Source organism: Chelonoidis abingdonii, chromosome 9, assembly GCF_003597395.2.
Source record: "Chelonoidis abingdonii isolate Lonesome George chromosome 9, CheloAbing_2.0, whole genome shotgun sequence".
In the NCBI taxonomy this organism is placed as follows: Eukaryota; Metazoa; Chordata; order Testudines; family Testudinidae; genus Chelonoidis; species Chelonoidis abingdonii.
In genome coordinates, this window is record NC_133777.1 from 49,690,176 (window position 1) to 49,710,694 (window position 20,519).

The 20,519-nt window shown below is 41.1% G+C and overlaps 1 protein-coding gene across 4 annotated transcripts in view; it reads left to right on the plus strand.

Annotated features, from left to right (window-relative positions):
- SCAPER (S-phase cyclin A associated protein in the ER) overlaps nt 1–20,519 on the plus strand; it is a 357,916-nt gene that overhangs the window by 2,436 nt on the left and 334,961 nt on the right. For 3 of the 4 annotated variants that reach the window (XM_075069526.1, XM_075069525.1, XM_075069528.1), the window contains exon 2: nt 1,623–1,698. In XM_075069526.1, the coding sequence (XP_074925627.1) occupies nt 1,623–1,698 (76 nt within the window). Of the gene's footprint in view, nt 1–1,622; nt 1,699–8,273; nt 8,396–20,519 lie in introns of those variants that run through there. The other variant, XM_075069527.1, reaches the window with a different exon arrangement.

Here is a 20,519-nt window from a genome sequence, read left to right on the forward strand (position 1 = left end):
GAGGGTTCCTTCCCCTTCTTCATCCCTTGTTTTGCCATATTTTATATTTTTCAGTGTTGGTCCATGTTAGTGTGGGTGTCATGCTTCTGACTGTTCCCAGACGTGTGCTGATCTTTTAAATAATGTTGATGCACAAGCACATTTTATTTTGACAAATCAAGTGTTTGTTTTTTTTAAACAAAAACAACCATGCTAATTTCACTTATCCTCAAATTGTTTCAGTGGCAAATGGTTATAGTGTTTGCCAAATTACAAAAATAAAATAAGCACGGGAAAAAAAACCTAGATTTTTCTGCAAAAGAATGTATTCCAAATAATGGAGAGTAAAAATGAAAGAGAATCCAGCAGTTACCTGATGGTTATTTTTAAAGCCTACGTGACTTGTCTATGTTTTAAATATTTGAGTATACATATATACATTGAAACGTATACACACATAACATGGGGTGCAAGATGTGGAAAGTTTGACATACCAATCAAAGCAGGGGAATGGCACAACTGTAGCTTTAAAAAAAGGTACAGTACTGCCATTTAACAGTGATGCATAGGAATTGCCTCACTGGGTCAGATGCAAGGCCCCTACTCTAGAATCCTGTCTCTGACAGTCAGTACCAGATGCTTCAGAGGAAGTGCTTGTCAAAGAGACAGTTTTGAAAATTTAACATTTTAGCTATTGACATCATAGAGGGAGTCATCATCATATCATTACATAGATGAAATACATTTACAACTTTTCAATGTCATGGCAATAAAAACCTAAAATTGGATTTTGTCATAATCTGCAGAAGATTCTTTGCAATGTAAACAGTGAAAGCATATCTAGATTTCCTGTGAAGCTGGCTTTAGGAAATATTTAATAAAACCTCATTTATTAAAAGATGTGTGTACCATCTTAAAGCAAGTAAAGAAATTCAGTGAAGCTCTTTTAAATAAGTGCTTTTTAAAGACCACTGTGGCAAATCATTCACCTTTAGTGGGACAACAAGCATGAAAAAGGCCCGCAGGATCGTGCCCTAAAGGAATAATATGCTATTTTCCAAAACTATGGCATACACTAAGGACATACCCTTCTTAGTAGTGTAACCAAAAGAAAAACAAACAAACAGATGTAGACTAGTTTGAAATTGCTGTTTTATTTATAACTTAAAGCTCTTTATTTAAATTGAGAAGCCTCTGCTGAGGCAGATGGGAAGTCCTGGACCTCAATATTACCTCCTCTAAAAAAGTTTTAGATTTCCATCATTTGTATTTTCCTGTTATATTAGGAACATATTTCCCAATACAATTGATTCGAATCAATTTACATACACTTTATGGCATTAATAATATTTCTGCATGGAGATTTAAACTTTGCTATGGATTCCCTCTGTTAACCTTTTGATTTTTTGCTAGATGTTTAGCTATCTTTTAATAAAAAATCTTTTAAACTTTTGTTAAGACATTTAGATGATAGTTGTACCTATAGATTTAAACTGGCATGCATGATGTAAATGCTACTTCATTTTCTAACTCTTCTAAAGATAATGAAAGATTTATGTCTAGCATTAAAGTTAGAACATAGTTTTAAAAATATATGTGGCATAAAATAAAGTTAATGACTAGTTACATTTATTTTAACACAGGTATGAAAACTCCATGGGGTCAGCCAAAAATGTGATAAGTGAGACTGTTGATATAGCAGAGAGTTATAACATGATGGTAAGTCACTCATGCAGTGCAACAGTGTTTTAAGATTTTTCTTTACCAAAGCAATATTGTGGTTTGTTTGCAGCTCTCAGCCTCCCTGCCACCCTATTGCTCCTCTTAGGTCAGTGGAAGTGCTCCTGGTGAGGATGCTTGCCACTGACAAAAGGAGGGTAGTGTGTACATCAACCACCACAGTAATTACTGCAGTGGCTGTAAGTTGACCTAACATGGGTCTACTTAAGTTTGTAGTATAGATATGTCCTGAGTGAGGAAAGGGAAGGAGGCCCCTTAGTACTGTGTCAAGCAGCCATTTCTCTGTTATGTTCCGAGTGGTGATAGCAAAAGAGCACATGGAAAATAGCAGAATGTACAGACAGGAGTATGGGTGATAGTGGATAGAAACAGAGGAGACAGACTGGCTGCAGAGGGAGGAGAGTGATAGGTTTTTGTTTTTTTATGGCCACTACAGCACCCTCCCCTGTTGAACCTGGAATTGAAACCAAAATTCTTGAATCTGAGCATTCCTTTCCTGGAGTAAACAGATTTGAAACTTGCTAGTGCAGGGGTTCCCAAACTTAGTTCGCAGCTTGTTCAGGGTAAGCCCCTGGCAGGCCATGAGACACTTTGTTTACCTGAGGGTCCACAGGTATGGCCACTCGCAGCTCCCATTGGCTGGGAACAGCGAACCGCAGCCACTGGGAGCTGCGAGAGGCTGTACCTGTGGACGCTCAGGTAAACAAAGCATCTTGCAGCCCGCCAGGGGCTTACCCTGAACAAGCCAGGAACCAAGTTTGGGAATCCCTGCTGTAGTGGCTAGTCTTCAGAAAGGCTAACAGACTACTATTACCAATTACTCAGCTCACATTGTAGAAGTCTGGGCTGTGGATTAGAGGTGCCAACACTGCTGATGACCAACATAGGGGTTAGTATGATTCCACATGGATATTTTTTTTAGTTTGCTTTTTAAAAAAATTAGGAAATGACATTTAAAAAATCTACACTAAAGGAACATTCAGGTTGCAAAGTCAAGAACTCAAAAGTCAGTAAATACCAGAATTAAAGTTGCCATACAATTTGAATTTGGAAGGTGTATAGTGAATGGGGTTGGGGACTGCAGGTAGAGAAAATATAGTGTCACTTGGTTGAAAATTCTACCCCTGCTTCTGCCAGAGATTCATATGCAGTGCTTGGCAAATCACTTTAACCAACTCTTTTATAAGTTACGATTAATTTGATGTTCCTAATTTTCTAGTTGCTGAACTTGACACCTGGGACAAGACTTGCAGAAGTGCTGAGTGCTCACAACTGCAATTGAAGTTGACTGGAGCTGTGTTTGAACTTACTGTAAAAAGTGCTATACAAATGCTAAGTACAGCAAAAAATTCAGGCCCTGGGCATCTCAAGTTGGGCATCCAAAATTAGTGGATGTTTTTAGTGTTGTTGGTCCCAGGATGTTAGAGGAACAAGGTGTACGAGGTAATATCTTCTATTGGATCAACTTCAGCTGGTGAAAAAGACAAGCTTTTGTGTTTACCCACCACTCTTCTTCAGGTCTGGAAAAGATAGGTGACAGTTAACACCTCTGCCACCATAAAATAAAGGAAAGCTAGTGTGTTATAGATTATTAGACAATCATGGACCTAATAAACACACTGAATTTAAGTCTTAATACAACAAAGTTAGGAATTTAAGCTCCGATGCTTATCTTTTGAAGGAGTTCTGTAGGTTTCCTTTAAGTTTTTGTGGGTTTTGGCCTGACTGTCTCTGTTCCTCTATTCTCCTTCTGTAAAGTGTGGATAATAATGCCACCTTGTGATAGTGGTGTGAAAACAGATCCATTAATGTCTGTGACCACTCAGGTACTTTGTTGAGAGCACCATAGAAAAGCCCATGAGAAATTTAGTAATTATATATTCAGTTCATGGTTTGGTAAATGTATGATAAATTAGGCCTTGGGCTCCGAATTGTATGAAGAGGATAAAAAGAAATACTGAATAGCTTCCCATTCAGTGAACACTATTCCTTCTTTGCATTGAATGAAGCAGAGGTCTTCTGAAAAATGTAGTATATGATCACGAAATTAAAGTCTTTATCTTAATGTATACTCACAAGGGGGCTAAATCAAGGTTGCGCAGGAAATCTTAATTTTGACTTTTTTGAATGCTTGACTTTGTAACCTTAAAATTCTTTTAACATATTTTTTTATTTAATTTTACATATATATTAGAAGCATTTTTAAGAGTATCAAACTATACCATAAAATGTTGGCAGTTGCATCTGAATCTTGGTAAGATTTTGCCTGTTTTGTCACAAACTACAAAACTACATCACTGTTTGGTTTGTACTGTAATTATGCAGAGCTTTAGGGTATGTCTACACTGGCAGAGTTATAGCGCTGGCTGCTAGAGCGTCGCTCAGAGAACGCTGATGGTAAACAGCTGTTGTGTGTTCACACTGTCAGCTGCCTGTGCAATAGCGTGTTCACACTTGCGGCACTTGCAGTGGTATTTGGAACGATGCACTCTGGGCAGCTATCCCACAGAGCATCTCTTTCTCTTCTGCCGCTAAGAGTTGTAGGAAGGCGGAGAGAGTCTCAGGGCATCCTGGGTCCTGTCCCAGTGCTCCATGATGCATTGCTTTGCATCCCAGAAATCCCGGTGCTTCTGTCTGCATTTGGCACCATCTTTCAACGTTTTGTATACTGCACGCTCTGCTCTGCCTTTTCAGTCTGCAGGAATGGATCCTGCACTGTTGATCAATATGCTGCTCGCTGTCACTAACATGTCATGAGTGGCGGTGGAGTTACTCCTTAAACTACAAATGCAAGAGCAGTTTGACATTGATCTCGCCACGCGTAGCAGCTATGAAACGAGATGCTTGTGGCATTCATGGAGATGCTGACCACAGTGGAATGCTGCTTTTGGGCTTGGGAAACAAGCATTGAGTGGTGGGATCACATTGTCATGCACGTCTGGGATGATGAGTGGTGGCTGCAGAACTTGCAGATGAAAAAAGCCACATTCATGGGACTGTGTGATAAGCTCGCCTCAGCCCTGTGGCCCAAGGACATGAAAATGAGAGCTGCCCTGCTGTTGGAGAAGCATGTGGCAATTGCACTCTGGAAGCTGGCTATTCCAGACTGCTACTGATTGGTCGCTAACCAGTTCGGAGTGGAAAAGTTGACCGTTGGATTCGTGTTGATAGAAGTGTTCAGGGCCATTAATTGCATCCTGCTCCAAAAGACTGTGACTCTAGGCAACTTGCGTGACATTGTGGATGGCTTTGGACAAATGGGCTTCCCTAAGTATGGAGGGGTGATAGATGGCACACACATTCCAATTCTGGCACCAGACCACCTAGCCACTCAGTACATTAATCGGAAGGGGTATTTCTCAATGGTTCTTCAGGCACTTGTGGATCACTGTGGGCGTTTCACAGACATTAACACAAGCTGGTCTAGAAAACTGCATAATGCACTCATCTTTTGGAACGCTGGCCTGTTCAGGAAGCTGCAAGCAGGGACTTTCTTCCCAGGCCAGAAGATCATCATAGGGGAAGTTGAAATGCCCATTGTGATTCTGGGAAACCCTGCCTACTCCTTAGTTGTATGGCTTATGAAGCCTTACAGGGGGCACCTTGACAGCGGCAAGGAGCTGTTCAACAACAGGCTGAGCAAGTGCAGAAGGACTATTGAGTATGCTTTTGAGTGTTTAAAGGCTCGCTGGCGCTCCATAATATTTGTGAAGAAAAGGGTGAAAGCTTCACTCAGGGCTGGACCGCTGAGGCTCGGCGCCTGGAGGCTGAATTTGAACAGCCAGAGACAAGGATTATTAGAGGGACACAGTGTGGGGCCATAAGGATCAGGGATGCTTTGAGACAGCAATTTGAAGCTGAAAGCCACTAATATTTGTCGCTATGCTTGGGAATGCAGTGCTTGTAATGCTAGGAGGTGATTGTGATTGGTGCAGACGATGCACTATGAAGATTTAAGAAAATGGCCGGTTGCTTTGCAGGGCTCTGTTTTTTTTTCAGTTAATGGAATAAAGATTGCTTTCAAACCAAAACAATTCTTTTATTAAAAAACAACCACCAGAGGAGGGAGAGAGACAAAAAAACACATCAGCACTGAAAGAGATGGGGAAAGGGAGGGTCCCAGGAGGAGGTGGGGTCCTGGACGGTTAAAGATTTTTGTATGTCCAGGTATCATATCCAACCTTCTTCTTTGGAGTACAGTGCCATGGGCGCTGTACTTCAGCAGGGCTAAACTGCAGAGGGATGGGTGTTGAGTGCATTGGGTACTGGGAGTCCACAGTGCTATACTGTGATGGGGGAGGAGTGAAACGTAGTGGGTACAAACTGGAGCCAGGAGGTTGATAAGAGTGTGTTGGAGGTGTCCGGGGGGCGCATGGGAGAGAGTTTTGCGATAGTGGTTGCAGGAGAGGGTGGGCATGGAGCTGCTCCGTTTGCAGTGCTAGTAGCGCCTGGAACGTGTCCAGTTGGCGCTCCATAACATTTAAGAGCCGCTCCTTGGCTTTGTCCTGGCACACCACGTTCTCCTTTCGGTCCCTCTTCACACTGTCCTGCCATTCCTTCAATTCTAGTTTTTCGGCCACGGAGTGCATCATCACATCACGCAGAAAGTCCTCTTTAGTTCTTTGTCGCCGCTTTCTAATTCTGCGCAGCCATTCAACTGGGGGTAACAAAGAGGGAGGCTGGGCTCCCAAGGTCATATCTGTGAAGCCAAAATGCAACATTTTACAGAAGCAGTATTGTTTGCAACACACAGACCACTGATTCAGTGATTTAAAACACAGCCGCTATTCACATACCTATCACTAACTGGCTGACTCCAGGGAAGCACACATGAGTCGCAAGATCCCCAAAATAGTGAGTAACTGCAGGGGTAGGGGAAATCAATGTTCCAGGACTATACTGTACACTGGGAACATGGCTCCTGGGAAGAGCTAGCACATTTTCCACAAGCTGTGGTCATTATGTTGAGGGTTAGCAGGGAATCAGTGGATGGTCTTCTCCAAGACTGCAGCTTCCACCCTGGCCCTTATGCGGCTTGCTGGTGTGCAGCAATGCGCACACACCGCAGCCCCTCCATGATGCTCAAAGTGGCGCGGGAAAGTTACCATTAATGGGACAAGAAACAAAGCAGCTCTGCCCAAGAACCTGCAGCAGCAGATTTCCCAGTATCTCCATGAGAGTTTCCTGGAGATCTCTGAGGAAGATTCCCATGAAGTGAGGGAGCCAGCCAATCAACACCTTTGTCTGCTGCTCAGACTAGGCATGTGGTGGTACTCGCATCATACAGACACAGGCCTGCTTTCTGCAACCCTCCTACCCCCAACAACTCACTTCAGTGATTCCCAAAATCAAAGCCACTTACCAGGATCCGTCTCTCCTGTTTGTTCTTCGCCAGGCTCTGACAGCCATGACTGGCTAGTCACCTCCGGGGTAGAGAAGAGCTCCTGGCTGCATGCATCTCTGATCTCAGAATTGTCCTCTGCCTCTGGATCCCCCTACACATCCTCGTCCAAGATTTCCTCCTCCTGGCTCAGTCTACTCTCTACTGGCACACGAGCCACCAAATATCCACAGTGGCCTTCGTAGTGGAGGTGGGGTCACCACTGAGTATCACGTCCAGCTCTTTGTAGAACTAGCAACTTGTGGGGGCAGCACTGGAGTGGCGGTTTGCCTCCCACACCTTGTGGTAGGTGTTCTGCAGCTCCATTGCTTTGACCCTGCACTGCAGTGTGTCCCAGTCATGGCCCCTTTCTGTCATGTATCATGAACTCTGTCTGTAGGTAGCATAATTCCTACAGCTGGAGGACAGCTGGGACTGAACAACATCCTCTCTTCAGATGCTGATGAGGTCCAGCAGCTCGGCATAGCTCCAAGTAGGAGATCGCCTGGTGCATGGAGCAGGCATCGTCACCTGGAAAGATGCCCTGAGACCACTGCACATGTCATGGAGCAAACAGGAAGGGGACTTCCAAAATTCTCAGGAATTTAAGGGGTGGGGCTCATGGTTGATGACCTGAGAGCTGGGCAGTAGAGTTCAAACCAATGACCAGAGAGGTAAGAACAGGCATTGTGGGACAGCTCCTGGAGGCCAATCGCAGCACTGTAATTGACCAGGGTGTCTACACTGGCACCCACGGCACTGTAGCCCTGGTGCAGAAAGCTATATGCCTCTCGTTGGGGTGGGTTTTTTTACAGGACTGCAGCTGAGCAGTTTCTGCGCACTAAGTGGCTTGGCAGTATGTGCACGTCGGGAGTTACAACGCAGAAAGCTGCTTTACTGCACAGAAACTTGCCAATGTAGACAAGGCCTTAGTGTGTAAGCATAATAAAGGTGTGGGTTGCCAGTGCCAACATTTTCAGTGCTTAAAGGGACTTGCCAATGATAAGGAGTTGCCTAAACAAAGACCTGGTTAGCAACAACTAATTTAAAACAACTTTTGCCTTCAGACCTTACAACGAATTGGCTTTAAGTGATCTCTGGGTTGGAAAGCTAATGCTGAACAAGTTGGCAATTCCTGGACAAGTTGATTAGTTACATGAAGATCTGTTTTTATTAATATTGGATAACATTTTTGCAAGCATTAAGAAGGACATCTTCTAGAAATTTTGTGGTACAAATTTATCATAGCTAATTATGATGGAAAACAAATCTGCATACAAACTCTACTTATATTCTGTATGTACGTTTTACCTTTATTTCTTTGAGCAGCCTATTTTAATCCCAGTTAATATATCTTCAGGAGCAATATAAGCATTTTTCATAGTGAAATTTTGCGATGATGTAGCAGTCTCAAAGTAACCAAATTAATTGATTTGTAAATGATGTTTTTGAAATATGAGGGAAATAAAAAAACAAAAAGATGTCAGAATATGTCGGTTAATTATGAAATTCTCAAAGTCTGGTTCTTTACTGTTAAATTTAATTCTGCAAGGATGGTCTGTTGGTAGGATAGTTTATCAAATAAAACTTTTTTTTAAAAGATATTGCATATATCTTTATGATTTTAGGAGTACATATGTAACTAAAAAGAAGGCATATACTATTAGGTGTTATCTTTAAAAGATAACACAAGTTAATTATAAAAGTTTGATGTGTTCTTTTATCTCTCTATTCTTATTAGTTTAAATCATATTTACCATAGCAAGTTGTAATACTGGAAATCATAAAATTAGAAATCTAAATTTGGTACCTGCATCTTATTTAATTAAAAAAGATAAACTGCTCTTTTAAAGAGTAAAAAAATGGTTTTCTCAAAGCAAAAACAAAATGAAATAATTCCAACTCCTCCCTCCCAAATGCTGTTAGTAAAAATCAAGAACAAGATATTTTACCCGAAGATGCGTTTTACTGGACTAATTTGGCAAATTCAGGGAAATCCTGAGTTTACAAGATTTGCAGAACTTTCATCAGACATGGAAATTGTAAAGTTAAGCAACTGATGCAATGTACCATACTGTACTTATTTAGATAGGCTTTCAACTGTATTTTAAAAAAATAGATCAAAGAAAGATTCCATTTTTAAACGGGTTTGATATTTGAATTTGCCCTCCATAAAATAAATATATATAACCAAGATGTAAATTTAAACTCTACATGTAAATTAATATTTTTTTGTTGAATTTCATGCATTTCTGTTAATGTCTATTGGCTGCATTCCACTATGGTCCACCTCAATTTGACATATACCATAAATGAGTGTCTTCAGTGATTTATAGCATAGGACACTTTCAAATCACTAAAAAGGAGTTCACAATTCTGTGATCTCCCTGAAGATAAATTCTTTATCATGAAACCACCAAGCATTGTGGGTGGGGGAGGGAAGAAAAAGCATTATTATCTGGGAATATATAGGCTATAAAAGAGTTTCTGAGACCAGTTTCTTTTTTTATATATTACTTTTATATTGTCTTGAGGGAATGCTAAGAAATGACATTTTTAATAGAGAATTAAGACATCTCTATTATGTGCCAGAGTCTGCTGTTCAAGGACCTTTAAAGAACACTTTGCAACAAGAGACTTTCAACAAATATTTTAAGTACCTTTTTAATCTGATGGAGCAATTTGCCAAAGTTTTACAAACAGGAACAACACTGTTTATAATTCTAAGCTTTTTGCAGTATTTTTCCAATCCTGAAGAACAATACAGTTTTAAAAAGCTCATCTGAACAGGTCTGTTTTTTATCAGTGACATGATGCAGGAAATCTTCTAGACTATTAACAGTGAAGAATCTTCCCATGGATGCTGTGCACCCTCAATTCCAGTTGAAGTCAGTGGGAGTTGAGAGTGCTGAGCAGCTTGCAAGAAGTGCTTAGTCCCTAACTGAAGAGTGAGTGGAAACTGCTCCTCAGATTTTCACGGGGTGTGCACAGTGGGGGGATAGTGGGAAGATACAGTTCTTTGAGGCAGGGAAACAGCAAAAATTGTTTAGGTTATCTGTTTCTCATACTAATAGCCTTTTGTTTCTGTACATGTGATGTATCTTTTTTCTGTTTAAATATTGAAAGTTAAACAACATGCATTTAGTGATAATTAAAATTGCATCAAGACACACCTCCGTCACCCAAAACCTTAAGAATGCAAATAAGAAGTTACAGAAAAGGCCTCCAACATTTCTTGCCACCTTTGCCATCATCTATGGTATCGTCAGTAATTCACTCTGATATTCCATAAAGCATTTCCTTTTGTCTTCAATGCATGCATACCAAAACCCTGTATATTTCCCCACTTCGGGGAGAAGGGATGGCTCAGTGGTTTGAGCATTGGTCTGCTAAATCCAGGGTTGTGAGTTCAGTCCTTGAGGGGGCCATTTAGGGATCTTGAGCAAAAATCTGTCAGGGACAGTACTTGGTCCTGCTATGAAGGCAGGGGACTGGACTCGATGACCTTTCAAGGTCCCTTCCAGTTCTGTGATATAGGTATATCTCCATATTCATCCAACTCATGCTGTTACGCAAAACCTTAATAGTGACCTCATACTCTCTTGCACCAACAGATCTGCACATCTGACTGTTATGCAGTCCATTAATTTGGAGTGTTATTCTACCTTACCATAGCTGGGACTGTGCAGGATCCCCCTAGGGTGCAGCCTGGAACGGTGGGACCACAGTGTCCCCTTAACTGTCTCCAGTCTGGCCTGTCTCTCACAATGCCTTGCTAGTGACCAGCAGAAAGCCTCTCCAGGCACTGTGATCACTTTGCACAACAGCATGTGAAGCCCCACACCCAGCTGTATTGCATGAATGTTCCCAGAGCCACTCATGAATCACACAGAAGAGCATCAGCCGAATCCCACCCCAGCTCCCAGCACTGTACCCCAGGAATATACCATCTGCTGCAAGTTTCAGCACTGTAATGTGGCAGTGTAGACAGTGCAATGGCGCTGGGAGCTACTCCCCTCATGGGGATGGTTTTTTTGCAGCACTGAGAGAGAGCTGGTGCCACGATTACACAGCCATGTTAAAGCGCTACCGTGGCAGTGCTTTCACGTTGCTAGTGCGGACGTGCCCTTAGTTGCTTGCAGTGTAGTTGGGGGCAGGAGAAAAGGCCAGCATATGGCCACTCTGGCTGTTTTATACCCTCAGTCCACATGCTTGGAAAATCCAAGTGCAGGCATGTCTGGGGCATTGCTGAGTCTTCCAGCAAGGTTGAGCAATTCCCCTGGTGTGGCCTCATGCAGGGGAGTCATTATATTGTAGCTCCTTTGCTGGACAATGGTTGCTGATGAGTTGATTGATACCTGGCCTGGGTGTTGGTTACTTGCCTTGCCCTTGCCTCTGGGGAGCTAATATCTGGCTGGTTCCCTAGCATACAACAGGTTTTAATGACAACCATACAACTCAATTCTCATAACTTCATATGCATTAATGATATGCATATATGGAAAGAGAAATGACTTTCAGCAGATCATAACATTTCCCCTTTTATCTTACAAGGCATGCTTTATATGCTAGATCACAATCACATATAAATGAGAATTATGAGGGTTCCAGGATGCTCCCCCAAGATACAGAATGTCCCAGGGACCATGACTAAGTTTTGCTTGACAGTGCAAGATAAATGAAATTGACTCTTGTCCTGATTAGAGAAATGTCTTAGTACATGTATACAGAGAATGTTAATGAAGTAGGGAACCCCTGTAAAAGGGCCCTCTAATATTCACTGCCATACCTCTGTGCATATTAGAGATTTACAATGAAATAAGGAAGATAGGGTTGCAAGGAAATAGCACAGACCTAATAACAACTACCTAATATGTAAGGGGTTAGCGAATGTGTAGTAGCTCCTCTTAGTTAACTGATGATTGTAACTCCAGCAGTTTTAGGAATGTTTAGAACATGAGTATTTCAATACTATATATATACTGGGATTTGGGCCCCAGATTTTATCCATCAGCTGAAATAGTCTTCACTATAGGGTGAATGGTTACTTCATTCTAGATGAATAGAAGGGGCTTAATGTCTTGATGTCCAGTATTGCCTTTGACACAATGATTTAGACACAACAAATGCTGCATCTTGGCAGGGGGTTAGATTAGATGACCCTTGCAGTCCCTTCTAACCTTGTGATTCTGACACATTCTCCTCTTTGCTTTGTGACTGTATTCTCCTGGTTCTCCTGTTTTGCTGACTATACCTTCAGTATCTCCTTTAAGGATTTCCTGTTCTCTGGCTGGTGTCCCACAAGGTTCTCTTCTTGTTTGTCTTGTCTTAGCTTGCAAGCTCTTTGGGGTATGGAATGTGTGTTAGTTATATAAAGGACTAAACTGATGGGTGATAGTAATATAGACATCTTTTGTAGTAATTTCAGGAGTAAGCCTGTAGCTAGCTACTTGTGCAGCTTTGTCTTGGGATATCATTTGGTGGTCTCAAGACTAGGAGGATCAAAATAATCACTTTCTGACCTGAAACAATCTTGTAGACTGTTTATTGAATTCATAATGATGACATTTTTTCTTTCAAGGAGGGAATTGTTTTCTTGTTAATACTTAGTCCAAATTTCACTTAGCTGGGCTCCATTTTAAAGAGAGAACTTATTTTTAGAAAAAGCAGCAAAGAGTCCTGTGGCACCTTATAGACTAACAGACGTATTGGAGCATGAGCTTTTGTGGGTGAATACTGACTTCGTCGGATGCATGTGTTTAGAAAGCATCTCTAGAATATTTTTTTTTACCATTGTCTGGTTATTGACTGATTTTTTATATGTGGTTTCATATCAGAGAAGTTCTTTCAAAGTCACAGGTTATCATATTCAGAAGAGACATAATATCTGATTGTCTTACAGCCAATAAAAGGCAAGGGCATGTGGGTTTTCTGCTGTTTTCTATTTATTTTTAAAGGCGTTGAAATAATAATTTTAAAGAAAACCATACAACAACCATAGAACAGGTTTTTTGTAAACATTTTTCAGAGTAAATCTGAATGCTGAGATGATCAAAGGTCTGCAAGACAGCCTGCTACTTTCCTCAATTTTGGGATTATTCACACAGGAAAGTGCATTTTAACTAAAGCCATGATTTTAAACTGATTTAGTTAAATGAGTGCCAAAGGCTTTATGAACATTCGTATTTTGGCTTATTTCAGTTAGGTGAATTTGATTAGAAATTGGTTTAATTTAAATCAAACTAAACCGCTCAGACTGAAATAAGTTTTCATATAGGGATTTGCATCAGTTTACAATACATCTAATTTTAAATCAGTGTATGTTAAACCAGTGCAACTTTTTGTGTTGACAAGACATATAACGTCCTTTAGAGAGTAAAAAGAGAGAAGACTGTCATTTTATGCAAATTTGTTGTGGCCCTCAGGCTCCTGACCAGTTTGTGCATTGCTTGGGTGTACAAGCTTTGGGAATCTTTCCTTACTGCATGTTGTATTGATAGTTTATAAACCCCTATATTAGTAATGTAAGCCAGCCTCTGAGAATACTTTTAAGTGCTTCTGCAGGAGTAGGGTAAAAGGTAGGGGGGTCAAGAGATTAAAAAAAATTAATCACGATTAACTGTTAAACTATAATAGAATACCGTTTATTAAAATATTTTTGGATGATTTCTGAATTTTCAAATATATTGATTTCAGTTACAACACAGAATACAAACTGTACAGTGCTCATTTTATATTTATTTTTGGTTACAAGTATTTGCCCTGTAAAAAAAAAAAAAGAGTATTTTTCAATTCACTTAATACAAGTACTGTAGTGCAACCTCTTTATCATGAAAGTTGAACTTACAAATGTAGAATTATGTGCAAAAAAACTGCATTCAAAAATAAAACGATGTAAAATTTTAGAGCCTGCAATTCCAATCACTCCTATTTCTTGTTCAGCCAACTGCTCAGACAAACAAGCTAATTTACATTTGCAGGAGATGATACTGTCCACCTCTTGTTCACAATGTCACCTGAAAGTGAGAACAGGAGTTCTCATGCCACTGTTATAGCTGGCATTGGAAGATATTTAAGTGCCAGATTTCAATTACAACACAGAATACAATATCTATAAAAATGTAGAAAAACATCCAAACTGTTTAACAAATTTTAATTGGTATTCTATTGTTTAATAGTGTGATTAAAACTGGGATTAACTGCGATTAATTTTTTTAATCACGATTAACTTTTGAGTTAATTGCGTGAGTTAACTGCAATTAATTGACAGCCCTAGTAAAAAAAAGTAAAATATTATTTTGGACTTACACAAATATGGGCTGTTTTTAACATTTCCTGGCAAGTAGTTAGACAAAGGATGAATTGAGACAGTTTTGACATAGGCCTCGTTTTGGAGTTTACCCTCCTTGGGGTTCCTTTTGAACCAAATTAAATAACTTGTCCCTTTATTATATGAGCTTTCCTTTACAGCTCAATTCCTCTTTAATTATACTGCTTTTGTGTTAAAGACACTATGGTATACAGTAGTGTCTCCAAGTAATTCTCTGTGTAGCACTAGATGGCACACTGGGACTTTGAAACAATCTACTGAAGTCTTCTGGACGACAGGAGCCTAGGTTAAAATATTGTTGGTACAAATATTCAAAATAATGTGCAGTTTCTCACACACATTTATTTCATTTCATACTACCATGATACACGTAGATAAAACAGTTTAAACTACAGTGCCTCATCTAGTAGAGTCTGCAGTCATTTTTACAAGACTTGGTTATTAAACATGATAGTGCTCATGGACTGAAATGGTTGCAAGATTGGGGCCTCAAGTTGTAAGTCTGGTGCAGGAAAGATCTCGATCTGTACTATCAGTGCTTAAAATATTGGTTTTATTAAGGTTTTGTGGTTCATTTTCTCAACATGTACTGCAAACAGTTAACTACATGAATGGTTCTGTTGACTTCAGTGGGACTGCTCACGTAGTTCGTACTGTAACTTGACCTTTTAAATTAATTTTTGTACAGAGCCCTCTTTAAGTAGTATATTTTGAATTTTGTTAAATGTACTCTAAAATTTGTTATAGATGCTTTTCTACTCCCCCTCCCCCCCGTTTACATTTGGAAAAGTCTCTTATGGATGGGCCCGAGAGCAACATCACCAAACTTTTTCAGGCCAGCCCTCCTTTCCTCCCCCCTTTGTCTGTACATATCTGACTGTTACTTCCTGCCTTTCAATTTGAGCTCTGCTCCTGCTGTTAACAGTAAACTCCCTCTTGCAGAGCATGAGAGAGGGAATATTCCATCCACAAAACAGTAAGACCAAGCACAGTGTGCTGTCAATTGAAGAAAGTAATCTGAAATGATAATACTTTTTCTTTTAATTTCTTTCCGTTACAGTTATCTTCAGGTTTATTTGTAATGATAGTAGCTACAACATTTTCAGATGTAAATGTGATTTTCAAATTGACTGTGTCCCTTTAAGTGTTTATAAAAACAGGCCCCGAAATGGACATCATAATATGTACCTGTAACAGGGCACAGGGATGCATATGCACATCCCAGTGCACCTGTGACAGCCTTTGTGCCTTTAAAACTTTTGAATTGTAGTTGCAGGTGACATGCTCCTAGTTCTGCTTTATAGGAAATCACATATAAAGCTTCTTCCCTCTTAAGCAGATAGAAGAGTCCTAACGCAGGAAAGGATCTGAGATGACTTTCTGCATTTTTCAGGCAGAGAGGGAGACACTTGCAGGTAGCAGGAGCCAGTTGTGAATAATGGCCAGTAGGTGCTACCCAAAGCAGAATGATGCATCCTTTTCCTTCCCTGTTGGTGCATACTGGACAGCTCTTAGGGAAAGGATGCGTTCTCTCCCTTTTCTCTGGCTAACACAGGGAAACCTTCTTGGAATTATTATCCAAGGTGTCCCCCCCCCCCCAGTTGATTTGATAATAAAACAAGCCCTAAGTTAAGGGTTTTAAAAAGACTCTAGGTTAGAGCTTTATATACCTTTCCTGCCTGGTGAAACTGCCCATCAACTCATAGTACCTTAAAGAGATACTGCGAGGCTAAATTTATTACTTATAAGGTGGTTTAAGATCCTCAGATAGAATATGATGTAGATGAACGTTATACAAACCCTTTTTAAACAAAAATGATATACTGCAGGAATAAAAGTACAAATATATGTAAGTTAAATATTTCTGGTTGTATATTTATAAGTAAATATTTGTTCATTTGTAAGTATAAGTTTTTAGGAATTTTCAGCTAGAGTAAAGTGACTAAGATTCCTATTGATAGCTTACTGACTTGGACTCTGAATGTCATTTACTGCAGTTGTTACTTTTTTAAAGTCATGTTTTAAATATTAGGTGGTTTCAGTATAATGCAATAAAATAAAATCACAAAGTGACCAATTCAGTAATAAAATTCTTGCCTGCATATATGTACCTGCCTCTGGAAATTTCCACTACGTGCATCTGAAGAAGTGGGTATTCACCCATGAAAGCTCGTGCTCCAATACATCTGTTAGTCTATAAGATGCAACAGAACTCTTGCTATTTTTACAATGATCCATATTTCTTAGCCCAGTTGTTTAATAATGACTTACAAAACAAAATTAGTTTTCTTTTTCTTGCACTTTTGTCAACAATTATGGATGTACTGAAGTTAAGATTCTCCCTTATTTTCCCTCTTCTTACTATTGTACTGGAAGAAATGTAGTCTCAGCAGAGGGTCCTTTTAAAGCAAGCTCTTGCGTGTTATGCCTGTCTGAGAGGACCCCAGTCTGTTGATCTGCAGTGCCATGGTATAAAGTCTGCCTTCTTAGGCTTTTTCCTGTGGAGTACCTGGTTGCATTCTGTTGTGAGGCAAGAATTTATTTAGTTGATGTTAGTCAATGTTTGTTTTATTGTATAGAATGTTTGTTTTATTGTATATACTTTCAAAAGCCTTGAACTGAGTATACTTTAAAAATCTAACCAAATTTGTTTCTTTAGTGGGAATCATCCTCAGGGATCCTTCTTGTATCCTTACCTTCTCTACTATTGCTTTGTGTAGTAGTAAGTTATCCTCTAGGGTCTTGTTTCCACTAAGAAGAAAAGGTATAATTTTAGCATGTAATAGGTGGTCCGGATAAACCTGAGCTCTTCTCTAGGGTTTCTTTGCCATGCTAACGTGTATTTTTGGCCTAAGGTTTTGTCTACACTAGACTTGTTTTTGTCATGATTTAACTGATTGCCAATTAATTCAAGATAATTTATTATCACATTTCATCTTTCTCATGCCAGTGTTAGCACACAGGGCAGAAATTCGTCTATTCTATTCTATTCTATTCTATTCTATTCTATTCTTCTGTGTCTTTCAGCCCAGTGCATCTTGGGGGGAGGGAAGCTCTGGCCCTCCCCCTGAACCCTAAGCCAGCTGAGACTGACTTGCTTCCTGCTGCCTGGCCTCTGCCCTGCCGGTTGCGCCTCCTCCGGTCTTTATCTCCCTCCTTTGGCCAAGAGTCACCTGGTTGCATCCCCCTCCTGGGTCTCAGGTTACAAAGGGGCAGCCATAGCATCTGTGCAGGCAGCTGGAGTAGTCCCCGCAAAAGTCACACTCCCTTATTCTCACCACCTAGACATTGGTGCAGTGCACACACCTCATTCATGCAAAACAGTAAGGCTCACGTAGGCTCACATACAACATAACAAGGGAAAATCCCCACTACGTCACAGTATCACACTGCAGAAACTTTCCCTACAACAGAGAGTAGTGTAACTCCTCTTCAGTTGTTACAGTCAGTGAAACAACCTTTTTGGAGTATTCTGACAGTGACTCTGTGTTTCTACTAGTCGGGAGGAGGGTCTCCGTTTACCAGACTTCATTAAACAGTTCTTTCAGATTTGTTAAGGTTGTGTTATCAACTGCTTTTAGCATTCCTGCTGTGATTTGGTCATCTGCTGCTGCTTTGTTGTTTTTCAGCTCCTTGACTACAGCCTGTACTTTCGACATCTCTTTTGGACTGATGTTAATGTCAAGTTGATCAGTTTAGCGTATTTCATCAAAATCTGGTGCTGTTAGTTGTAAGCATTTTTTCATCTTTGCCTTTGACTGATCAATTTCTTATTTTAAAATTTTCACAAAGGATTTCAGTCATTTAGTAAATGTCTCTGTGGTTTCCTTTCATAGCAGCATTTTCTGCTTCAGCTGCTAGGTCTTCAGCTTATCTCCATTTATCTTTCCTTGCATTGGTTTTCACTTTTTTGGTCTGGTTTCTTGTATTCCTCCTTTGGTTTTTCCAATATTTCATTGGTCTAAGTATTCAGGAGTTTTCCTGACAGTGCTTTCCTTACCTTGATGAGATGTCTTGTCTCTTGGCTTATCCAATTCTTACTCTGTCTATATTGATATCCAACAGTGACTCCTGTAGCTTCAATCCCCTTCAATCCTCTGAGTGCTGCCTATTTTTCCTAAGGTTCAGTCTGTGTCTCACTTTGATCTGCCTTTGGCAGTGCTTCACACCTATTTCTTAATTCAAGATGGAATTTCTCACAATAGTCTCATTTTCATCTTTGTACTGTTGATTTTATTTGCCACTTTCTGGTTAAAAGGTGATCTTTCTTAACATTATTTTCAGTATAACAATGCAGAGATTGTGGTCACTGCTAATATTTGCAGCTTGATATGCCCTTGCAATCTTGGACAGATGACTTGAATCTTCAGTTGATGCACACATGGTCAATCTATTTTGTTTTTTGTTTTGTTTTACCATCTGGTGAATTCAATCTTTCTTTGTGTATGTCTTTGTGAGGGAACAGGGTGCTTGCAAGAACTAGATTGGATACCGGTCACAGTTCAATGAGTTTCTTGCCATTTTGGTTGATGATTACCAATCCATACTTCCCTGTCCACCAGGGCTGAGTTGATTTAAATCACTTGTCAGGAAGACTTGATTTAATCATGGATTTCTACATAAAAGTGCATTCTTGTTGGTTGTTATAACTTCAATACGTATTCTTGACAACTCAGAGATAGATGAGACCCAAACTGGGTCTCTTTTACAGCCTGCTGCCATTATAGGTTTTCCCTTCAAGTGAGAGAATGATATGGTAGATCTCAAATCAATGAAGGCTACACCCAGAAAGTCCTCAAGACTTCCGGAATATGCTGCTCAAACAGTTTCACTTTTGTTTCTACTGCCTGTCCCTCTTTTCTCACATATATCTCCAGTAGGGTGACCAGACGTCCCAATTTTATTGGGACTGTCCCGATATTTGCTTGTTTGTCCTGCGTCCCGACCGATGTTTGGTCGGGACACTGGACAAACAAGCAATTTTGCCCTCCGCTCCCGCGCACAGGCGGGGCCCAGAGGGACTCTTGCCCCCCTCCACCCCCTGCTCCGCCTCCTCCTTACCCCATTGGATCGCTCCCCAAATCCCCGCCCTGGACCCGCCCCCAGCCCTGCCCCTCACTGCCCCATTAGATCCCTCCCCTACTCCCCGCCCTAGCCCCACCTCTTCCCCAAGCATACGGCATTCCTCCTCCCTCCCAGGTTTGCACATGGGCCATGGCTGGGGCCGGGAGCACAGCGCAGAGGCTGCTCTAGCCCTGCAGCCCGCTGGGCAGCGCGGTGGGGCCAGGGGCAATGCGGAGCAGGCAGGGCCTGGGCAGGCGGGGAGTGGAGTTACACGTGGGGCGGACACGCTTCTGCTGGGAGGGGCCGGGCCTGGCTGCCTGGTTTGCCCCCTGCCCGGGAGTGGGGTCCCGAAGCTCCCCACAGCCAGAGCGGGGCTGTCCGGGGCGAGTGTCCCGGGCGGGGTGGAGTGGAACAGCCTCTGCTGTGGGGCCAGTGCGACGCAGGCTGGGAGTGGCTGGGCCGGGAGTTGCAGGAGGAGCCCAGAGCAGGGCTCGGCTGCACAGTTCGGAGTCCAGGCTGGGCCCAGGAGCCAGGGGATGGGGGAACTGGGGGTGTATCGGGGGTCAGAGCCGAGATTTGGGTGGAGACGGGGCTGTGCCACTGCTCCGGCTTTTTTTTTGGTTCCCCACGTCCCGATATTTCATGTTTGTCATCTGGTTACTCTAATCTCCAGGCTGCTTCTTCTTGTCCAGATCTGTTCTGCCCCCAACAATCTTCTGTTCGTTGAACTTTTTGAAACTTTGCACTTTTAGAGAGAGGTAAGGGTTTGACTCTGTGTACACAAATTTGCAGAGGGACGGTAGGGTTGAGGTCTGTTATTTCTCACCTTTCTATATTTATTTATTTATTTAAACATTTTTGCTGTTAACAAGCATGTTATCTCTGGAGAGACAAATCCACAGTTTAACAACTTTAAAACTATGCATCTCTCATGGTATCTTCTAGACTTAGCAGTGAGTCCTATTGGATAGATAGAAAGATTAACCTAAATAATCTATACAGAAACCTCTGGAACCCCATAAGATT